Below are 20,178 nucleotides of genomic sequence, written 5' to 3'. Positions count from 1 at the left end.
TGACTATGACCAACCATTCATACTTTTCACTGATGCCAGCAACATGGGATTGATAGCAGTGCTGTCACAAGTACAGAAAGGCAGAGAGAGAGAGTGATTTCCTACGCCAGTAGGAAGCTTCATCCCACTGAAAGGAACCCCGACAACTATAATTCCTTTAAGTTGGAGTTTCTCGCCATAGTCTGCGCTGTGACTGAGCGATTCAAATACTATCTGACTTCAGCGAAGTTTACTGTCTTCATGGACAATAACCAGCTGACTCACTTGGAAACCACAAGGCTAGGTACATTGGAACAGCGATGGATGGCCCGGTTGTCCAACTGCGAATTTACCAGCAAGTATGGAGCGGGGCATAAGAACGTTAATGCTGATGCACCGTCCAGGATGCCCAATTTACCAGACGAGGGAGAAGACCCGGAAGAGCTAGAAGAAATTGAGCTACCAGCCTTTCACCGCCCCGAGGTGGCCCCCTGCTCACATTGCATGAGGAACAAGTGCTATGTCATGCAAGAGGCCACGTTTAACCCATTGCCCACCATGGATGGGCAGAGACGCTAGATAGCGACCCGTTAGTCCGCCTAGTAAAAGAGTTGCTGACACAAGCTGACTCACACCCTGGCCCAGATGCTCCACAAGAAACGCAACAGTTGTGGAAGGAGAAGGGCAAGCTGTTCATGTATGAGGGTAAGCTGTGTCGGAGGAACTTGCGCACACATGAACTGGTCTGGCAAGTGGTAGTCCCGAAGCGGGATGCACCAATGGTCTTGGAGGTGTACCACGATGGAAGACAGGACACTTCAGGTGGAATAAGCTGGAGGTCCTACTTCGTGAGAGATTCTACTGGATTGGCATGAAAAAACCAATTGAGAGGTGGTGCCGAGAATGTGGCCCATTCAACCTGCGCAGGAAAGACCGTAACAGCCAGCAAGCTCCATTACAGCCGATCATCATGAAGAGGCCACTTGAACTGGTAGCTTTGGATTACGTGAAGTTGACCCCGAGTAGGACTGACTACACCTACGCTCTGACCATAGTGGACAATTACTCAACGTTCCTGGTAGTCGTGCCTGTCAAAGACCAAACAGCAAAGACGGCAGTAAAAGCGTTTCAAGAACATTTTTGTTGACTGCACGGTTACCCTGAACAAGTGCTCACTGACCAAGGGACAGCATTTGAGGCAGAAGAGTTCCAGGAGTTCTGTAACCTGTACAGCTGCAAGAAAATCAGGATGATGCTGTACCATACGCAGACAAATGGCATGTGCATGAAAATAAACTAGGGGGTAATTGACCTGTTGAAGACCTTGCCCCTGGAAGAGCTAAATCAGTGGCCAGAGAAGTTGCCAGATTTGGTAGATCTATACAACCAATATCCCGGTAAACTCCACCAACTGTACATCCGCCTACCTGATGAGACCGAGACCTGGCAAGTTACCCGTCGACTTTAACATGGGAGTCTTAACATCTGAAATAACATCACCAGACGCAGACTGGGTTACAGAGTGGCAGCAGCAATCCCGCAAAATACAAGAATGCGTAGAGAAGATTTTGTCCCAGGCAAGACAGAGGCAGGAGAGAAATTATAATCAGCACGCCCCTGCAGTTCCCTTGTCACCTGGAGAACAGGTACTCAAAAGGAAGAGATGAGTTCATTAACTAGATGATCAGTGGGAGGATGAGCCATACACAGTTTTACCTTCAGACTTTGATAACACCAAGGTGTGCCTCATCAGTAAAGATGGAGGAGAAACCTCAGCGGCAGTGTCGAGGGATCATCTAAAACCATGCCCTAACCAAATAAAAGTGAGGATTGAAGACCAAAACATTCCTCAGCCAATGGAAGAAGTGGAGGGAAAGATCAGCATAGTACTCGGCGAGTTCCCTCCAAATTGGACAAGAGTGAACCAGGCCATAGTTGTGCCCATTTTGACCTTTCCCCAGCCCCAAGACCAGCCTGAAGACTAGGGGGCTCAAGTAGAAGATGCCACACCAGCAGCAGAGCAAAAGAACCCACCCCCTGCCAGCGATGAATCGGTCATGCCCACAGTGAGCAACAGTAGTACTAGAAAATTAGGTATACCTGTGCTACATAGAGTCACCCGTAGTGTAGCCAATAGAGAGCGCACTATACCAGTGGTAGCAAGCACAGTGAATCCAGTCAGGTAAGTACCATTACCAGTGCTACGAAGATCCACCCATTAGTACCCGAGGTCAGATCCCAATCCGGTATAGGGACTAAAATATAAATGTGTTGATAATGTAAATAAGTTACTAATGTGTAAAATTGCAACGGTTAAGCATGGGAGGATACAGAGATTTACTGTATGAACTTTTAAAAATATTCATCTAACCTGTTGACGGACAATTGGGCCACCAGACTATGTGTGACCAGGACCTTACGTGTACATAATTACCCTGATTTGGTCTTGAAAATAAGCCGCCGGCGTGGCCGAAAACCAGGCCCACCGGCAGAGTGCCCTGTAGCCACTACCAGGGTTGATACACAAAATGGGTTAAGGCGGCTACCACAAACCAAACTCCAGGTACGCGGACAAAGACAATTCATGGATGACAGCATAACGACTAGGCGCTGCCGTAACGGTGTTGTTGTTTTTTCTTTTGGGGTTTTTTGTAATTTTTTTCATTTCTTTTAAGACTTTGTAAATTTGTATCAATTGTTGTTATTAATTGTTCACTTATTAATGTTTTAGGTTTCCTGAATCCGGGGTAACTGAATTGCACTAGGGGGGAATATGGCACCCCAGGAGTCCAGTTGCCACAGTGGCATTGCCTCCATCACAGGGGGTGATGTCATGCCTGGAAGCAAGGAGGGATCCCCTTACTAGGTAATACCAGTATCCAACACCTTCCTGACTCTAGACCAGAAGGGGGAGCTCTAACACCCGATTTCCTTATAAGTTCTGGCCTGGAGGTGGAATTAGTGGAGTGAGGAGTCTGAGAGTGAGAGGAGAGGAGGCAAGTCAAGGAGAACCTGGGGAGTGGAACTGTAATGAGCTCACCCCAGAAGAGAGTGCAGACAAAAGAGGACGCCAGAGTCCTTGGCTGTGTGGGTGCTGTATGCCCCGACAGCTGAATCTGGAGGGCAGGGATCTGCAAGCTCCCTGGCCACACTGAACGCCTGGAAGCACCACAGCAGATCAAGAGCTGGGGCTGCCAGTGAAAAGGCAGTGCTCATGATAGGCTCACGCTGTCTGCCATACAGGTTAGAAGCAACACGCAGGAGAGGAGCTTGAGCAGAACTTAAAGCAGCAAGGACCTAAGAGAATAGCACACGAGGAAGGCCTCCAAACCCACCTGGCTAGGTAGATCCCATGTTGCTTCCAGGCTGCCAGGACCCTATCATCACCTGTTACCTGTGCCCCTGACTGCATCTGCAACTAACAAGTAAAGGTAACGGAAACTGCAGCCCTTGTGTCCTCCAGTCATTTCCCGCACCCTCAGTCCTGCACCCCATCATCTACGATCCCTTACCAACTATACCGGTCGCCCTGGGGCTCGCTCCACCTGTAGGGAGCAGAACTGTTATGATTAGGTGGCCTTGGAGCAGCATGAAAACCTTCACTGGAGTAAGTGGTAACTATACTGACCGCAAACCCTGATCTTATCACCGCAACTAGAAGTAGCCGTGGGGTGTGCCTAACAAAACCTAGACACCTCGACACAGCCGGAGGACTAAATACCCCTAAAGATGGAAATAGGAAAACTATCTTGCCTCAGAGTAAACCCCCAAAGGATAGGCAGCCCCCCACAAATAATGACTGTGAGTTGGAGAGGAAAAGACACACGCAGGCAGAAAACAGGCTTAGCAAAGGAGGCCAATTCTAGCTAAATAGAAAAGGACAGGACAGGATACTAAGCGGTCAGCATAAAAATACTACAAAAATATCCACAGCAGAAAATACAAAACTCCACCACCTAACTAAAGATGTGGAGAGTATATCTGCAACTCCAGAGAATCCAACCAGACTGAGAAAAACAACTGACACAGTCTAAGCTGGACAAACAGAAACAAAAGATCAGCACTGAAAATAAGCACACAGCATACTGTATGTGCTTCAGAAAAAGAAACAGACACTTATCTTTGCTGAACTGGCAGTTAAGCAGGAGAGGCCAGGCAGAGATCCAATACTTCCAAAGAAACATTGACAACTGGCAAGGGCTAATGAATCCTGCACACTTAAATATCCCAGTCAGAACAGCAATTAGCAAATACACCTGGCCAGGACTGTGACTCAGAGACAACTGCATTCCCATCTACAACCACTGGAGGGAACCCTGCTATGACCTGGTGGTTAGGAGCACCCGGAATGACCTGATAATTAAACCTCATACAGGACGAGCTCTGGGATGTAGGAGCTCTGCTGACCGCAAGCCCTAATCCTATCACACACACTAGAAATAGCCGTGGAGCGCTCCTGACCAGACCTAGGCGCCTCGTCACAGCCTAAGAACTATCTAGCCCTAGAGATAGAAAATAAAGCCTACCTTGCCTCAGAGAAATTCCCCAAAGGTAAAGGAAGCCTCCCACATATATTGACTGTGAGTAAAGATGAAAGTCACAAACGCAGAAATGAAACAGGTTTCAGCAAAGGGAGGCCAGACTTACTAAATAGAAAGAGGATAGGAAAGGTAACTTTGCGATCAGCACAAAAACCTACAAAAGACCACGCAGAGTGTGCAAAAAAGACCTCCGCACCGACTCACGGTGCGGAGGGGCCACTCTGCATCCCAGAGCTTCCAGCTAGCAAGACAAAATCATGAAAAACAGCTGGACAAGAAAACAGAGAACAAAATAAGACTATAAGGAACTTAGCTTCTGCGGAAGAAGGCAGGTCACCAGAGAGATCCAGGAGCGAACTGAACGAATGCAAAAACATTGACAGCTGGCATGTAGTAACGATCTGAGAGGAGTTAAATAGAGCAGCCAACCAAAGGATAAACCACATCACCTGTGTAAGGAACCTCAGAAGCAGCAGCTTCACTCATAGCCACCAGAGAGAGCCCATAGACAGAACTCGCCGAAGTACCATTCACGACCACAGGAGGGAGCTCGACAACAGAATTCACAACAGAACCCAAGAGCAGAATTCACAACACAGAACCATTCCAGCTGCGTCACCATCGGTCTTAGCGGTCCCCTTAAAAAGTGTCAGCCATCCATTGCCAAACACCACATGTGGCGTCATGAACTAACTCCCTATAGACTTTATTTCCTCTTCATTTCATTAATTTTATTAGATGCCCAGGGCCACGGACTGGGCCACTGCTGCCTTGATAACCCCCTTAAGAACTGCCGGACGCCACCAGAGTACCCCACGGCCCTAGCGGGCGCTCCAATAGCAGCACTAAACAAACCTGGCTTCCAAGCAGTTCAGATGAAAAATGTGCCTAAGTAGTAGCACTAAATATTAAATGTAGCCTAAGGATAAGGTGCAATGTGCTGTGCTGTGAATAAAGTTATAAAGGCAAGTGCTTAGACTTTAAGATAATACTGCAGGGCAAGTTTAGCCTTAATTAGCTTCTTCAAATGGGGGCATGTCTATGGTAAATATCTCCCCAACTCCCCATACTACGTTCGCACCCATAACATCACTCTCGCTCCTCATACTGTGTCCACATACATTTTTCCCATTGCGACTCATAATGTGTCCGCACCCATGTTTCTGCACCCAAACGCCCACTCTCGATACTGTCTCTGCATCCCTTGCTCCCCGTACTGTGTCCGCATACATTCCCTCTTTGCTCCACATTCTGCGTTGTCAACCTTCATCCCCATTCTGTGTCCGCACCAATCCCCCCACTCCGATACTGTGCCTGCACCAATCCCCCTCATACATTCTACTCGTTCCTCATACTGTGTCCGCACACAGCCTCCCACTCAACATAATGTGTCCACACCCATCCCTCCTCTCACCATAATGTGTATGCACCCATCCCCCAAACTGTTTCCTCATACATGACCTGCATAATGTATCTTAAGATTTCTCTGACCCTCCATATTGTGTCTGCACTAGTGATGAGCGAACGTACTTGGATAATGTGTTGTCTGAGCATGCTCGGGTATTATCTGAGTATTTTTGGCGTGCTCGGATAATATGTTTGAGTCCCTGCGGCTGCATGTTTTATGGCTGTTAGACAGCCGAAACACATGCAGGTATTGCCTGTTTGTTAGGAATTGTGGGTATTGCCTGCTCATCACTAGTCTGCACCTGTCCCTTCCTTGCTCCCCAAACTTGTTTTCAAATCTTCCCCGTTACCCTAAATCTTCCCCACTGCCTTTATACTAAACTAGCTGAAGAGCCCGGCGTTGCCTGGGCATAGTAAATATCTGTGGTTAGTAATAGCACGTCACTTCTCTTATTTTCCCATCACGCCTCTCATTTTCCCCCTCACATCTCTCATTTTCTCCCTCACACCTCTCATTTTCTCCCTCACTCCTCTCATTCCCCCCTAACACTTGTCATTTCGACCTCACATCTGTCATTTTCCGATCACTACACTATTTTCCCTCACTCCTCTCATTTTGCACTCACACCTTTTCATTTTCTCCTCACACCTCTCATTTTCACCTCAATATATACAGGTCCTTCTCAAAAAATTTGCATATAGTGTTAAATTTCATTATTTACCATAATGTAATGATTACAATTAAACTTTCATATATTATAGATTCATTATCCACCAACTGAAATTTGTCAGGTCTTTTATTGTTTCAATACTGATGATTTTGGCATACAACTCCTGATAACCCAAAAAACCTGTCTCAATAAATTAGCATATCAAGAAAAGGTTCTCTAAACGACCTATTACCCTAATCTTCTGAATCAACTAATTAACTCTAAACACATGCAAAAGATACCTGAGGCTTTTATAAACTCCCTACCTGGTTCATTACTCAAAACCCCCATCATGGGTAAGACTAGCGACCTGACAGATGTCAAGAAGGCCATCATTGACACCCTCAAGCAAGAGGGTAAGACCCAGAAAGAAATTTCTCAACAAATAGGCTGTTCCCAGAGTGCTGTATCAAGGCACCTCAATGGTAAGTCTGTTGAAAGGAAACAATGTGGCAGAAAACGCTGTACAACGAGAAGAGGAGACCGGACCCTGAGGAAGATTGTGGAGAAGGACCGATTCCAGACCTTGGGGAACCTGAGGAAGCAGTGGACTGAGTCTGGTGTGGAAACATCCAGAGCCACCGTGCACAGGCGTGTGCAGGAAATGGGCTACAGGTGCCGCATTCCCCAGGTAAAGCCACTTTTGAACCATAAACAGCGGCAGAGGCGCCTGACCTGGGCTACAGAGAAGCAGCACTGGACTGTTGCTAAGTGGTCCCAAGTACTTTTTTCTGATGAAAGCAAATTTTGCATGTCATTCGGAAATCAAGGTGCCAGAGTCTGGAGGAAGACTGGGGAGAAGGAAATGCCAAAATGCCTGAAGTCCAGTGTCAAGTACCCACAGTCAGCTGCTGGTGTTGGTCCACTGTGTTTCATCAAGGGCAGGGTCAATGCAGCTAGCTATCAGGAGATTTTGGAGCACTTCATGCTTCCATCGGCTGAAATGCTTTATGGAGATGAAGATTTCATTTTTCAGCACAACCTGGCACCTGCTCACAGTGCCAAAACCACTGGTAAATGGTTTACTGACCATGGTATTACTGTGCTCAATTGGCCTGCCAACTCTCCTGACCTGAATCCCATAGAGAATCTGTGGGATATTGTGAAGAGAAAGTTGAGAGACGCAAGACCCAACACTCTGGATGAGCTTAAGGCCGCTATTGAAGCATCCTGGGCCTCCATAACATCTCAGCAGTGTCACAGGCTGATTGCCTCCATGCCACGCCGCATTGAAGCAGTCATTTCTGCCAAAGGATTCCCGACCAAGTATTGAGTGCATAACTGAACATTATTATTTGTTGGTTTTTTTGTTTGTTATTAAAAAACACTTTTATTTGATTGGATGGGTGAAATATGCTAATTTATTGAGACAGGTTTTTTGGGTTATCAGGAGTTGTATGCCAAAATCATCAGTATTGAAACAATAAAAGACCTGACAAATTTCAGTTGGTGGATAATGAATCTATAATACATGAAAGTTTAATTGTAATCATTACATTATGGTAAATAATGAAATTTAACACTATATGCTAATTTTTTGAGAAGGACCTGTACATGTTTGTCATCTCCCTTATATATAGTATACACCTGTATGTCATCTCCTGTATATAGTATATACCTGTATGTAATCTCCCCTGTATATAGTATATACCTGCTGTGTGTCATCTCCCCTGTATATAGTATATACCTGTATGTCATCTCCTCCTATATATAGTATATACCTGTATGTCATCTCCTCCTATATATAGTATATGCCTGTATGTCATCTCCTCCTATATATAGTATATACCTGTATGTCATCTCCTTCTATATATAGTATATACCTGTATGTCATCTCCTCCTGTATATAGTATATACCTGTGTGTCATCTCCCCTGTATATAGTATATATCTGTGTGTCATCTCCTCCTGTATATAGTATATACCTGTATGTCATCTTCTATATATAGCATATACCTGTATGTCATCTCCTCCTGTATATAGTATATACCTGTAGGTAATCTGCTCCTGTATATAGTATATACCTGTTTGTCATCTCCTCCTGTATTTAGTATATACCTGTATGTCATCTCCTCCTGTATATAGTATGTACCTGTATGTCATCTCCTCCTCTATATAGTATATACCTGTGTGTTATCTCTCCTGTATATAGTATATATCTGTGTGTCATCTCCCCTGTATATAGTATATACCTGTGTGATCTCCTGAATTAGACCTCGTTAACACGTTATTTGCTCAGTATTTTTACCTCAGTATTTGTAAGATAAATTGGCAGCCTGATAAATCCCCAGCCAACAGGAAGCCCTCCCCCTGGCAGTATATATTAGCTCACACATACACATAATAGACAGGTCATGTGACTGACAGCTGCTGTATTTCCTATATGGTACATTTGTTGCTCTTGTAGTTTGTCTGCTTATTAATCAGATTTTTATTTTTGAAGGCTAATACCAGACTTGTGTGTGTTTTAGGGCGAGTTTCGTTTGTCAAGTTGTGTGTGTTGAGTTGTATGTGGCAACATGCATGTAGCGACTTTTGTGAGATGAGTTTTGTGTGGCAACATGCGTGTAGCAACTTTTTGTGTGTCGAGTTGCATGTAACAGGTTAGTGTAGCAAGTTGTGTGTAGCAAGTTTTGCGCATAGCGAGTTTTGTGCGTGGTGAGTTTTATGTCTGGTGCCTTTTGAGTATGTGCAAGTTTTGTGTGAGGCAACTTTTGCATGTGTTGCAAATTTTGTGCATGTGGCAATTTTTCCGCATGTGCAAGTTTTGCATGTGGCGAGTTTTCCATGAGGTGAATTTTGCACTTGTGGCGAGTTTTGCGTGAGCCTAGTTTTTGCATGTGGCGAGTTTTGCGCGTGGCGAGTTTTGAGCGGCGACTTTTGTGTTTCGACTTTTATGTGGCGAGGTTGGTGTATGTGTGGTGAAATGTGTGCTGAGGGTGGTATATGTGTTCAAGCACGTGGTAGTGTGTGGCGCATTTTGTGTGTGTGTTCATATCCCCATGTGTGGTGAGTATCTCATGTCGGGGCCCCACCTTAGCAACTGATCGGTATATACTCTTTGGCGCCATCGCTCTCATTCTTTAAGTCCCCCTTGTTCATATCTGGCAGCTGTCAATTTGCCTCCAACACTTTTCTTTTCACTTTTCCCCATTATGTAGATAGGGGAAAAATAGTTTGGTGAATTGGAAAGCGCGGAGTGAAAATTTCACCTCACAACATAGCCTATGACGCTCTCAGGGTCCAGACGTGTGACTGTGCAAAATTTTGTGGCTGTAGCTGCGACGCCTCCAACACTTTTCATTTCACTTTTTCCCCATTATGTAGATAGGGGCAAAATTGTTTGGTGAATTGGAAAGCGAGGGGTTAAAATTTCACCTCACAACGTAGCCTATGACGCTCTCAGGGTCCAGACGTGTGACTGTGCAAAATTTTGTTTCTGTAGCTGCGACGCCTCCAACACTTTTCCTTTCACTTTTTTCCCCATTATGTAGATAGGGGCAAAATTGTTTGGTGAATTGGAAAGCGCGGGGTTAAAATTTCACCTCACAACGTAGCCTATGACGCTCTCAGGGTCCAGACGTGTGACTGTGCAAAATTTTGTTGCTATAGCTGCGACGCTTCCAACACTTTTCCTTTCACTTTTTTCCCCATTATGTAGATAGGGGCAAAATTGTTTGGTGAATTGGAACGCGCGGGGTTAAAATTTCGCCTCACAATATAGCCTATGACGCTCTCGGGGTCCAGACGTGTGACAGTGCAAAATTTTGTGGCTGTAGCTGCGACGGTGCAGATGCCAATCCCGGACATACACACACACACACATTCAGCTTTATATAGTAGATCTCCACCACCCCTCCCCACACACTAAATATCCCCCACTACTCCCCTCACACTAAATCTCCTCCACCCCTCCCCTCCACACTAAATTCCCCCCCACACTAGATCTCTTCCCACACTAAATCTCCCTAACACAATAAATCTCACCCACACCAAATCTCCTCCACACACTAAATACAGTATCTCCCCAATACTAAATCACTCCACACACTAAATCTCCTCCCAACACTTAATCTCCCCCACATGCACTAAATCTTCCACACATACTAAATCTCCTCACATTACACTAAATCTTCGGTGTCTTCAGCTCCACTCGACCACTTAACACCAATATTCGTCGTGCCTCTGTTCGCCAGCGAGTGACATCAGCAGCATGATCACATGATCGGCAGTCAGAGCTGTACTCGCGTCTGAAAGATGCTTCACCTAATGTGAGCCGGCTGTCAGCTTGACAGCCAGCTCAGAAAAAGCACATGCCCCACCTGCCCACCCCAAGATACACCTCTGCAGTTAGTACTTACCTACCATTGCCATTGTCGTTCCTCCATCACCTCTCCTCTACTACCCAACAGTGATTGTTGACTGAGGCTGAGGCGGTGACCTTACGTCTACAGCACATAACCACTGTAGCCAATTAGTGGGCTCAGTGGTCTAAAGTCATTTTCATTTGCACAATCGCTGTGCCTGGTGATTAGCTGCAGTGGCCATGTGTTGTAGATAGGACATCATGGCTATATCCTAGTAAACATTTAGGTAAAAGAAAAATGATGCAAGAGTGAGGAGGGTAACACTAGGTAAATACTTCTTGATTTTATTGTACATGACTTTTCGTTCATTGAGTTTTCAGGTTATAATTAGTGATGAGCGAGTGTGCTCGTTACTCGAGATTTCCGAACATGCTCGGGTGGTCTCCAAGTATCTTGGGCATGCTCGTAGATTATGTTCGTGCCACCGCAGCTGCATGATTTGTGGGGATTCCCTAACAAACAGACAATCCCAGGAGCTCACTTTCTTGACTTTGTTTCACTATTATTGAGCACCACGGAAGTATATAAGAGTGATTGTGCTACATGCAGATTGTGAGTTCGTACAAATATTTTATATATACTGTACATTACTAAACTTCCCAATCATAAGAAGCTTATTTTCATATTTGGTTTTTGCTGACGTTAATATTGTCTTCATGTTCCCAAACATTAACTTTACTTCCTGTCTATCTGGATATTTCAGTGATTGTGGCCAAGTTAACATAATCACAGAAGACTACAAGCAAACATTGTGTCTCTCACAGAAAGACATGATTTTCATTAAGTCTTTTAGATCTATTAATTTGAACAATGCAGGAATTGTGTGTCAGTAACATTAAATTGCACAATGGCATTTTCTATTCATTTGGTGGGATAAGTGTGGCACCCCAGGGTCCTCGTCGTCACAGTAGCATTGCTTTCTTCATGGGGAGAGTGATGTTACATTTGAAGGCAAGAAGGGATAACTGTAACCAGGTAAACACAAGCATGCAACACATTCACACTCCAGGCCACCAGGGGGAGCTTTTGATCCTATTTACTAGATGACTCCCCATATATATATATGGTAGTTTTGGAGGGAAAGGTGAGAACAGTTCTTGCCAGGAAACAGGCTGGATCAGTCTGAAGCAAAAGAGGGTTTACGGAGCTGTGTAGCCACAGTGCAGCAGTTCCTGGAAAGAGACATACAGAAAGCCGAATATCTTGCAGTGAGCGTGAAGGAGAGCAAAGCACAGGAAAGGATACCAGGGGGAGACCAGCCACGAGCAGGCTGCCTCCTTTTGAGGCGCAGAGACCGGTAGCTGGAACACCAAGGTTGTAAGGCCCTCCACGACTTACATCAGAGAACTCCAAGTTACCTGTCCGCCTTAATACCCAGGAGACACAGTGACACCTTTAGAGCCAGGGGGTGCTAGAGTCCCTATAAACAGACTCAAGTCACCAGTCATACGGGTCGTGTCCTATCCTATACGTGGGACAGAGAGAGAGAACATCTGTGAGGACCTTATCTGAAGCCATAGGCAGTAAGGGACTACAACATCACCGCGCTAGAGGAAGGCTTTGATTTCCACCTAGATAGGGGGACTCCTAACTTGCCTCCAAGCCAGCCGGACCCTGCCTGCCCTGTGATCTTATGCCCTGGACTGGGGCTGCTGAAGTCTTCAGTAAACCAGGTAAAGAGACTGCAAACCTGTCCTCGTTCTTTACTGCGCCATTCACCATCTTCCATCTACACACCGTGAGCCCTGTGGATATACTTCACCTGTGGGAAGTTATACCATCTAGCTGCCATAACATCACCCCAGAGGACCCCTTAAAGCAGCGTTGGTCCCCACTGACCGAATACCACAGGTGGCATCAAGAACATAAACTTTATTCCCATTAAAGACCTTTCCCTTTTACATGGGCGGGTAGCCACCGTGACATCCCCCTGTTAACACTGGACCCGGTACCGAGTACCCCACGGCCCTGGCGGGTAACTCACAAGGGAGCAGCAGTTCATTTGAACCGTAGCGTGGGAATTTTTCTGAATATTTCCTCATATTACAGTTCATATGAGTTTATGCCACTAGGGGGCGCAGCTTCTATGACGGCACCGCAAGTCAACGAAGCTGCATTCCATTCATTCCCCAGTTTTTACAGCCAGGGGCGGCTGCATTAGCAGGCTCCTGGTTGTAAATGTATTTAATCCCTTCAGATGGATTTACATTGTGGGACATGACTGTACGGCGGTGGGATATAGTTGCTTTTTTATTTTCCTTTTTCAGAAGAACGAGGGTCGTCAGTTGGATTGAGCATACAATATAGATATTAAAACCCATGTGTTTATTTCATTAAAATACTTTGTTCAAAATGTGTGTCTATTTTTAACCATTTATTACTATTGGATTAATAATGTATCGTTGTCTTATTGACATCTCTCCATTATTAACCAGGCTTAATGTCACCTTATTGTTGCGGGGAGCCAGTTCGAGTGAACATCAGAAGCTGCAATACTTAAACGCCTTTGTTAGAGATTTAGAGCGGCATTTAAATGGTTAACAGTAGCAATCAGAGCTCAGCTCCAACCTCTGCTGGTAGACACTGATGCCGGTGATTTAGCCATCATCGGATGGATGTGGAGAGATCTCAGCTCCTGAGCCTCCTCCACAAATGGTCACCACAGCAATAACATAATGTACATCAGTTGGTTCTAAAGGACTCTAATTTCTGACAATACTGTATCGCAACGTGGCAGTAACATTCTTGACACATGGTAGTGCATATTACTATCAATGGGTTGCCACACAAATATGTTGCATAGACATCTCGAGACAGAGTATCACAAACTCATGCTTTGTTGGTAACATTGTGCCACTCCTAGGATATGTTAAAAAGAACCTGTTTCTAGGTCAAAAGTGGCCTCCTGTACTGTTCTAACCTGTTCTTGCTTTAGGCCGGGGTCACACTTGCGAGTGTGATGCGAGAAACTCGCACGAGTCTCTCGCATCAATTCCTGGCACTGCCGCCGGCACTCCGGAGTGTGAGGCTGTATAGAAATACATGTAGCCGCATGCTCCGGCGGCAGTGCCGGGTATTGATGCGAGAGACTCGTGTGAGTTTCTCGCATCACACTCGCAAGTGTGACCCCGGCCTTAATATCTTAAAATCTGCCATACGGTTACAGAGATATGGGATTTTTTTTTATTTTGTTGGCCTCATATGTTAATTTTATGCTTTTTATCAAAGGGGTGTGGTTCACAGTATCTGGGGGAGGAGTAAACACACCTAAATATCATAAAAATGTACTTATTAAAATGCCCATATTGCTATAACCACAGGGTGGATTTCATTAAAAAAGCACAAAGAACTGAATACTTCGGGGTGCAGGGGGACAATAAGAAGCTGACAAACTAGCTACTTTTGTTTTGATGACAGGTCTGCAGAAAAAAAGGTAAGGAAGAATACATCTATAGCACCTTAAATATGCGACTAGCAGGCTGCACAGCTTAGTTTTGGAGCCTTTGTGCATTACGGTGTGCATGGACCTTAATCTCATGCCTGCAAACACCACAAGAAGCTACACGCACTTCAGCCACAGTGAAAGTCTAGTCTGCATGCATGTCTTCCTTTTCATGTGGATAACTCTGAGCAGATGGCAGTGGATTTTAGATATCCGTCCATCACTCCCTATGTAAACCAAGCTTCAGGGACAGAGATTCATAGTTACCCCAAGAAAAATGGCAAATGACCTCTAACATTTCAAAGGTAATTTTTAATGCCAAAAAAACAGCTTATTTCCGTTATGTTTAATGATGAAATTTGTAGTGGTGAGAGGACAGCATGAAAATGGCTCGTAAAAGTAAGGCACATTCGAAAAGCGGTGGTAGTATGAAATACTTTAGTGGACTTGTCTGCACCACTGTAAATAATTGTGTTCCCCAAGAAGTCTCATTTCTGGAGCATCTTTTTCTCAAAACTCTGCAGTGATCTGTTCCTAATTTTCCTTTTAGAAAATTAGGTATAAATTGACAACTGGGCGTTACCATTCTCCCTTGTGAAGGGGGCGTGTCCCTACAGAGATTGGGAAAAACAGCTGCACTCAAAATTATGGATTTTCAAATGCATATCAGACAAACATTTATTGACGTCACCACAGTAGAGCAAAAGGATGTGGAGGTAACGTTTCAACCCCGTAATGGGTCTTTTTTAAACCTCGCTTAAGACAACGTATGGTACGAAGTAGTCATGTGAGGGCTCCTGAGGAGAGCAATGAATTTTGGAGACAAGAATCCGGTAAGACACGGGTAGGGGGTATGACCCCAATAGAAACTGCGGGTCTGGAGTGTCCGAGTTCCTGTGGTGCTGTGACACATTATTCTATAAATTCCCTACAGCAAGGGTGTCAAACTGCATTTCTTCGAGGGCTGCAAACAGGTCATGTTTTCAGGATTTCCTTGTACTGCACAGGTGATAATTTAATCACCAACTCATTATGTGTGTAGGTGATTAAATTATCACCTGTGCAGTACAAGGAAATCCTGAAAACACGACCTGTTTGCAGCCCTCGAGGAATGCAGTTTGACACCCCTGCCCTACAGAGATTGGCACTGTCAGTGCTGATTGGGCAGTATTAGAGTATACAGGGACACCCCCCCAATTGGTAACACCCAAATGCTAATTAATTCATACAGAATTTATAGAAGGAATAACGGAGGAACGGTGCAATGCAACTCTGTAAAATTTAGAATATAGTATTTACTAAAACAGATATGTCAGTGGTGGCGACAGATCCTTTTCAGAATCTTTATTCCGGTCACAATTTTAATACCTTAAAGCATCCAAAATATAAAATAAAGACATTTTACTGTTAGTCAGGATTAAAGGGAACCTGTCATCAAGTTTTTGCTACCTAATCTGACAGCAGTATAATGTAGAGACAGAGACCCCAATTTCAGTGATGTATCACTTACCAGGCTGCTTAGTATAGTTTTGGTAAAATCATTAATTTATCAGTAGGAGATTACACTAGAGGACTAGTGAACTTGCTGCTGGTAGTCCTCCATATTCATGAGCCCTGTATAACCCCATCCCACGATTGGCTTTTTCTGTCTACATGGGCAGTAAGCCACCAATCAGTGGTGTGGGCGGGGTTATACAGAGCTCAGCTTTCAGAGAACTGGTAGATATGCCGGAGATAAAACAGGGTCTTATCAAAACTGCAACAAACAGCCCAGCAAGTAACATCACTGGAATCAGGCTCTCTGCCCCTGCATCATGCTGCTCTCGTATGGGGTAGCAAAAACCTGATTCTGTTTATCCAAGCAGGTTGTTAGGTTGAATATTGAGAATAGAAAGATTTTCAAAATTCTAGGTATTTGACCCCAATTCCAGTTATCGATAAATATATGCTATTTCCATATAAATATACATTTTGGGTGAAATTATTCCTTAAAGGGAATGTGTCAGTGATAGCAGCACTAGTTAGGGAGAGAAAGTCTGATTCTAAGGATGTGTCGCTTACTAGGCTTTGTGCTGTACCTTCAATACAAGCAATATTTTATCAGCAGGAGATTATCAACGCCTGAGTTTCACATGCAGATCAGTCTAGCTGATCTGCTAATGCCGCCCCCACCACTGATTGACAGCTTCCTATGTACACTGTGAATTGAACTATAAGCAACCTGTCAATCAATCGTTTGGGTAGGTTTACTAAGGGGTTAACATTCTGGCCACTGATACATCTACAACAGAGAAAGCAGGAATTCTATTAAAACTGTACCAAGAAGTCTAGTAAGCGACACATTGCTGGACTCAGGCTCTCTGTCCCCACACAACGCTGCTGTTACAGTGGAGCAAAAAAGTATTTAGTCAGTCAGCAATAGTGCAAGTTCCACCACTTAAAAAGATGAGAGGCGTCTGTAATTTACATCATAGGTAGACCTCAACTATGGGAGACAAACTGAGAAAAAAAAATCCAGAAAATCACATTGTCTGTTTTTTTATCATTTTATTTGCATATTATGGTGGAAAATAAGTATTTGGTCAGAAACAAACAATCAAGATTTCTGGCTCTCACAGACCTGTAACTTCTTCTTTAAGAGTCTCCTCTTTCCTACACTCATTACCTGTAGTAATGGCACCTGTTTAAACTTGTTATCAGTATAAAAAGACACCTGTGCACACCCTCAAACAGTCTGACTCCAAACTCCACTATGGTGAAGACCAAAGAGCTGTCAAAGGACACCAGAAACAAAATTGTAGCCCTGCACCTGGCTGGGAAGACTGAATCTGCAATAGCCAACCAGCTTGGAGTGAAGAAATCAACAGAGGGAGCAATAATTAGAAAATGGAAGACATACCAGACCACTGATAATCTCCCTCGATCTGGGGCTCCATGGAAAATCCCACCCCGTGGGGTCAGAATGATCAAAAAAACGGTGAGCAAAAATCCCAGAACCACGCGGGGGGACCTAGTGAATGAACTGCAGAGAGCTGGGACCAATGTAACAAGGCCTACCATAAGTAACACACTACGCCACCATGGACTCAGATCCTGCAGTGCCAGACGTGTCCCACTGCTTAAGCCAGTACATGTCCGGGCCCGTCTGAAGTTTGCTAGAGAGCATTTGGATGATCCAGAGGAGTTTTGGGAGAATGTCCTATGGTCTGATGAAACCAAACTGGAACTGTTTGGTAGAAACACAACTTGTCGTGTTTGGAGGAAAAAGAATACCGAGTTGCATCCATCAAACACCATACCTACTGTAAAGCATGGTGGTGGAAACATCATGCTTTGGGGCTGTTTCTCTGCAAAGGGGCCAGGAAGACTGATCCGGGTACATGAAAGAATGAATGGGGCCATGTATCGTGAGATTTTGAGTGCAAACCTCCTTCCATCAGCAAGGGCATTGAAGATGAAACGTGGCTGGGTCTTTCAACATGACAATGATCCAAAGCACACCGCCAGGGCAACGAAGGAGTGGCTTTGTAAGAAGCATTTCAAGGTCCTGGAGTGGCCTAGCCAGTCTCCAGATCTCAACCCTATAGAAAACCTTTGGAGGGAGTTGAAAGTCCGTGTTGCCAAGCGAAAAGCCAAAAACATCACTGCTCTAGAGGAGATCTGCATGGAGGAATGGGCCAACATACCAACAACAGTGTGTGGCAACCTTGTGAAGACTTACAGAAAATGTTTGACCTCTGTCATTGCCAACAAAGGATATATTACAAAGTATTGAGATGAAATTTTGTTTTTGACCAAATACTTATTTTCCACCATAATATGCAAATAAAATGCTAATAAAACAGACAATGTGATTTTCTGGATTTTTTTTTCTCAGTTTGTCTCCCATAGTTGAGGTCTACCTATGATGTAAATTACAGACGCCTCTCATCTTTTTAAGTGGTGGAACTTGCACTATTGCTGACTGACTAAATACTTTTTTGCCCCACTGTATATTACATAGCAAAACCCTGCTGACAGATTCCCTTTAAACTAATATAATAGCAGAACGTGACTATTTTAATAGTGGCCATTGGTCAGTATTTTTATACAGTTTCCTGCAAAGACATACATTTGAAGGATAATATTTTGACTGCCACTAGGGGGAGCCATCTTATTTTTGACTGTAGGTGGTACAACGAAACAGTATGCAGTAAGCTCCCTCTAGTGGTGGCTGAAGGTAGAAATATGTTGCCTTTTTCTTTTTTCCCAAAATTTTTATTGAATCTTTTATAATTAACAAGGGGGTGGAGTGATAAGGGAAATGGGGTAAGTAGGCTGGGAATTGAGGGGTTTGTTTATTAAAAGAGGATGAGAGGGGAAAGGGAAAGGGGAAATGTCTTTAAAAGGAAATTTGGTAATTGTGGGGATGCTCTTACAGACACATTTATCGGCATTCAGGTCTTTAAGAGCTAAATCCATCTACACCTTTATTTCTCCTATCTGTTGCTACCTTCTCATGAAATCAGTGTTTTAATTCATATGCAAACTAGGCATCAAGTGCTCTGGACGAGCCTCTGCCTCCTGAAGTTGTTTCCCTATCCAGCACCAGCCTCTTTAGCTTGATTGATAGCTCCCTGTTTGATTTATTTGCCTGACACCTGTTGTCACAAAAATCAAGCTAAGGAGACTAGTTCTGGCTGGGATGAACCTCAGGAGGTAAAAACCTGGGAAGTGCTCGGACCCGCCCAGGGCATTTAATGCATATGATTTTTAACGCTGATTTCTCAGGAATGCAGCAACCCATCGAAGATATAAAGGTGGTGGAGAATTTAGCTTTCAAAGACCAGCAGGCCTATGTACATAGGACTCAGATTTCTTCAGCAGCTGAAACATAAAAGGCGTAGATTCACTTTAAAATATATCCTCCTCAAAAATAAAAGATGAATCAATATCCAGACTATAACTCCCCGTAGTGATATTTTAGGACCAGGGCGCACATTAGGCTGGTGCACTCGTCAGCTACTGAAATGGTGAACAATTCACAGAACGTAAATGATTCACTGGCATTGGCTACCGTCGGAATTTTTGGTTTTTGAGTCGTCCTCATCCTGAAAAAGTAAAGATTTTTTTTCCAGTGAGAAAACATTCTTAAACCATCTTCTTTAATTGCATAGAAATGGATCCATCGCACACCCACATAGGTCTAGCTCACCATGGGGTGTCAAGTTTAAAATATACTGTAATATCCTAAAAGTCAGTCCAGTTTATCTAAATTTCAAGAATGTTCCTTATAAAGTGCAGCTTTTCTGCATTTGCTATGCAATGGGCGTATCGACGAGCGGGCGAATTCTTTCAAATTGTGCAATTTCTAAAATAGTAAGTCTTAGTCTGAAAGATACTGGCTGGTGTTTAAAAATGAAGAACATAATCCAATGCATTGTTGATTTCTGGTTTTCTGCCTGTTCCTAGAAATCCCGGCGTCCGGTATCACTGTCCGTTGAGACAGGTGGCTCTAAACCTCCCCGTGGTTACACTCTTCGGAGGCTGGAGAAGTCAGATCTCCATTAGTCCAGATCTCTTGCTTGGTGTCAGATGTTGGCACAGTCATTGCCAGCCGTTTGCGCTTTAACCTTTGTACCAGTTTGGCAAATGCTAATAAAAAGGCACAAAATATCATAGAAAACCCGCTTAGAAGGAATGCTGCCGTGTAGTTTCCAGTTGTGTCCACCAGCAAACCTGCACAAGGCAAAA

The 20,178-nt window shown here is 44.3% G+C and overlaps 2 protein-coding genes across 2 annotated transcripts in view; one reads left to right on the top strand and one right to left on the bottom strand.

The window, feature by feature from the left end:
- The window catches only part of LOC138665736 (interferon-induced protein with tetratricopeptide repeats 5-like), a 49,729-nt gene that overhangs the window by 12,529 nt on the left and 17,022 nt on the right, over positions 1 to 20,178 (top strand). The gene's annotated exons all lie outside the window — the stretch shown is intronic.
- SLC16A12 (solute carrier family 16 member 12) overlaps positions 18,681 to 20,178 on the bottom strand; it is a 66,040-nt gene continuing 64,542 nt past the window's right edge. Inside the window, exon 7 of the mRNA XM_069753492.1 lies at positions 18,681 to 20,163. Within this exon, the coding sequence (XP_069609593.1) occupies positions 19,940 to 20,163 (224 nt within the window). The 3' untranslated portion in view covers positions 18,681 to 19,939. The remainder of the gene's footprint in view (positions 20,164 to 20,178) is intronic.

Source organism: Ranitomeya imitator, chromosome 2 (genome assembly GCF_032444005.1).
Source record: "Ranitomeya imitator isolate aRanImi1 chromosome 2, aRanImi1.pri, whole genome shotgun sequence".
NCBI classification, from domain to species: Eukaryota; Metazoa; Chordata; class Amphibia; order Anura; family Dendrobatidae; genus Ranitomeya; species Ranitomeya imitator.
The sequence above is the reverse complement of the archived record's forward strand: the minus strand, read 5'-3'. Positions and strand labels throughout refer to the sequence as shown.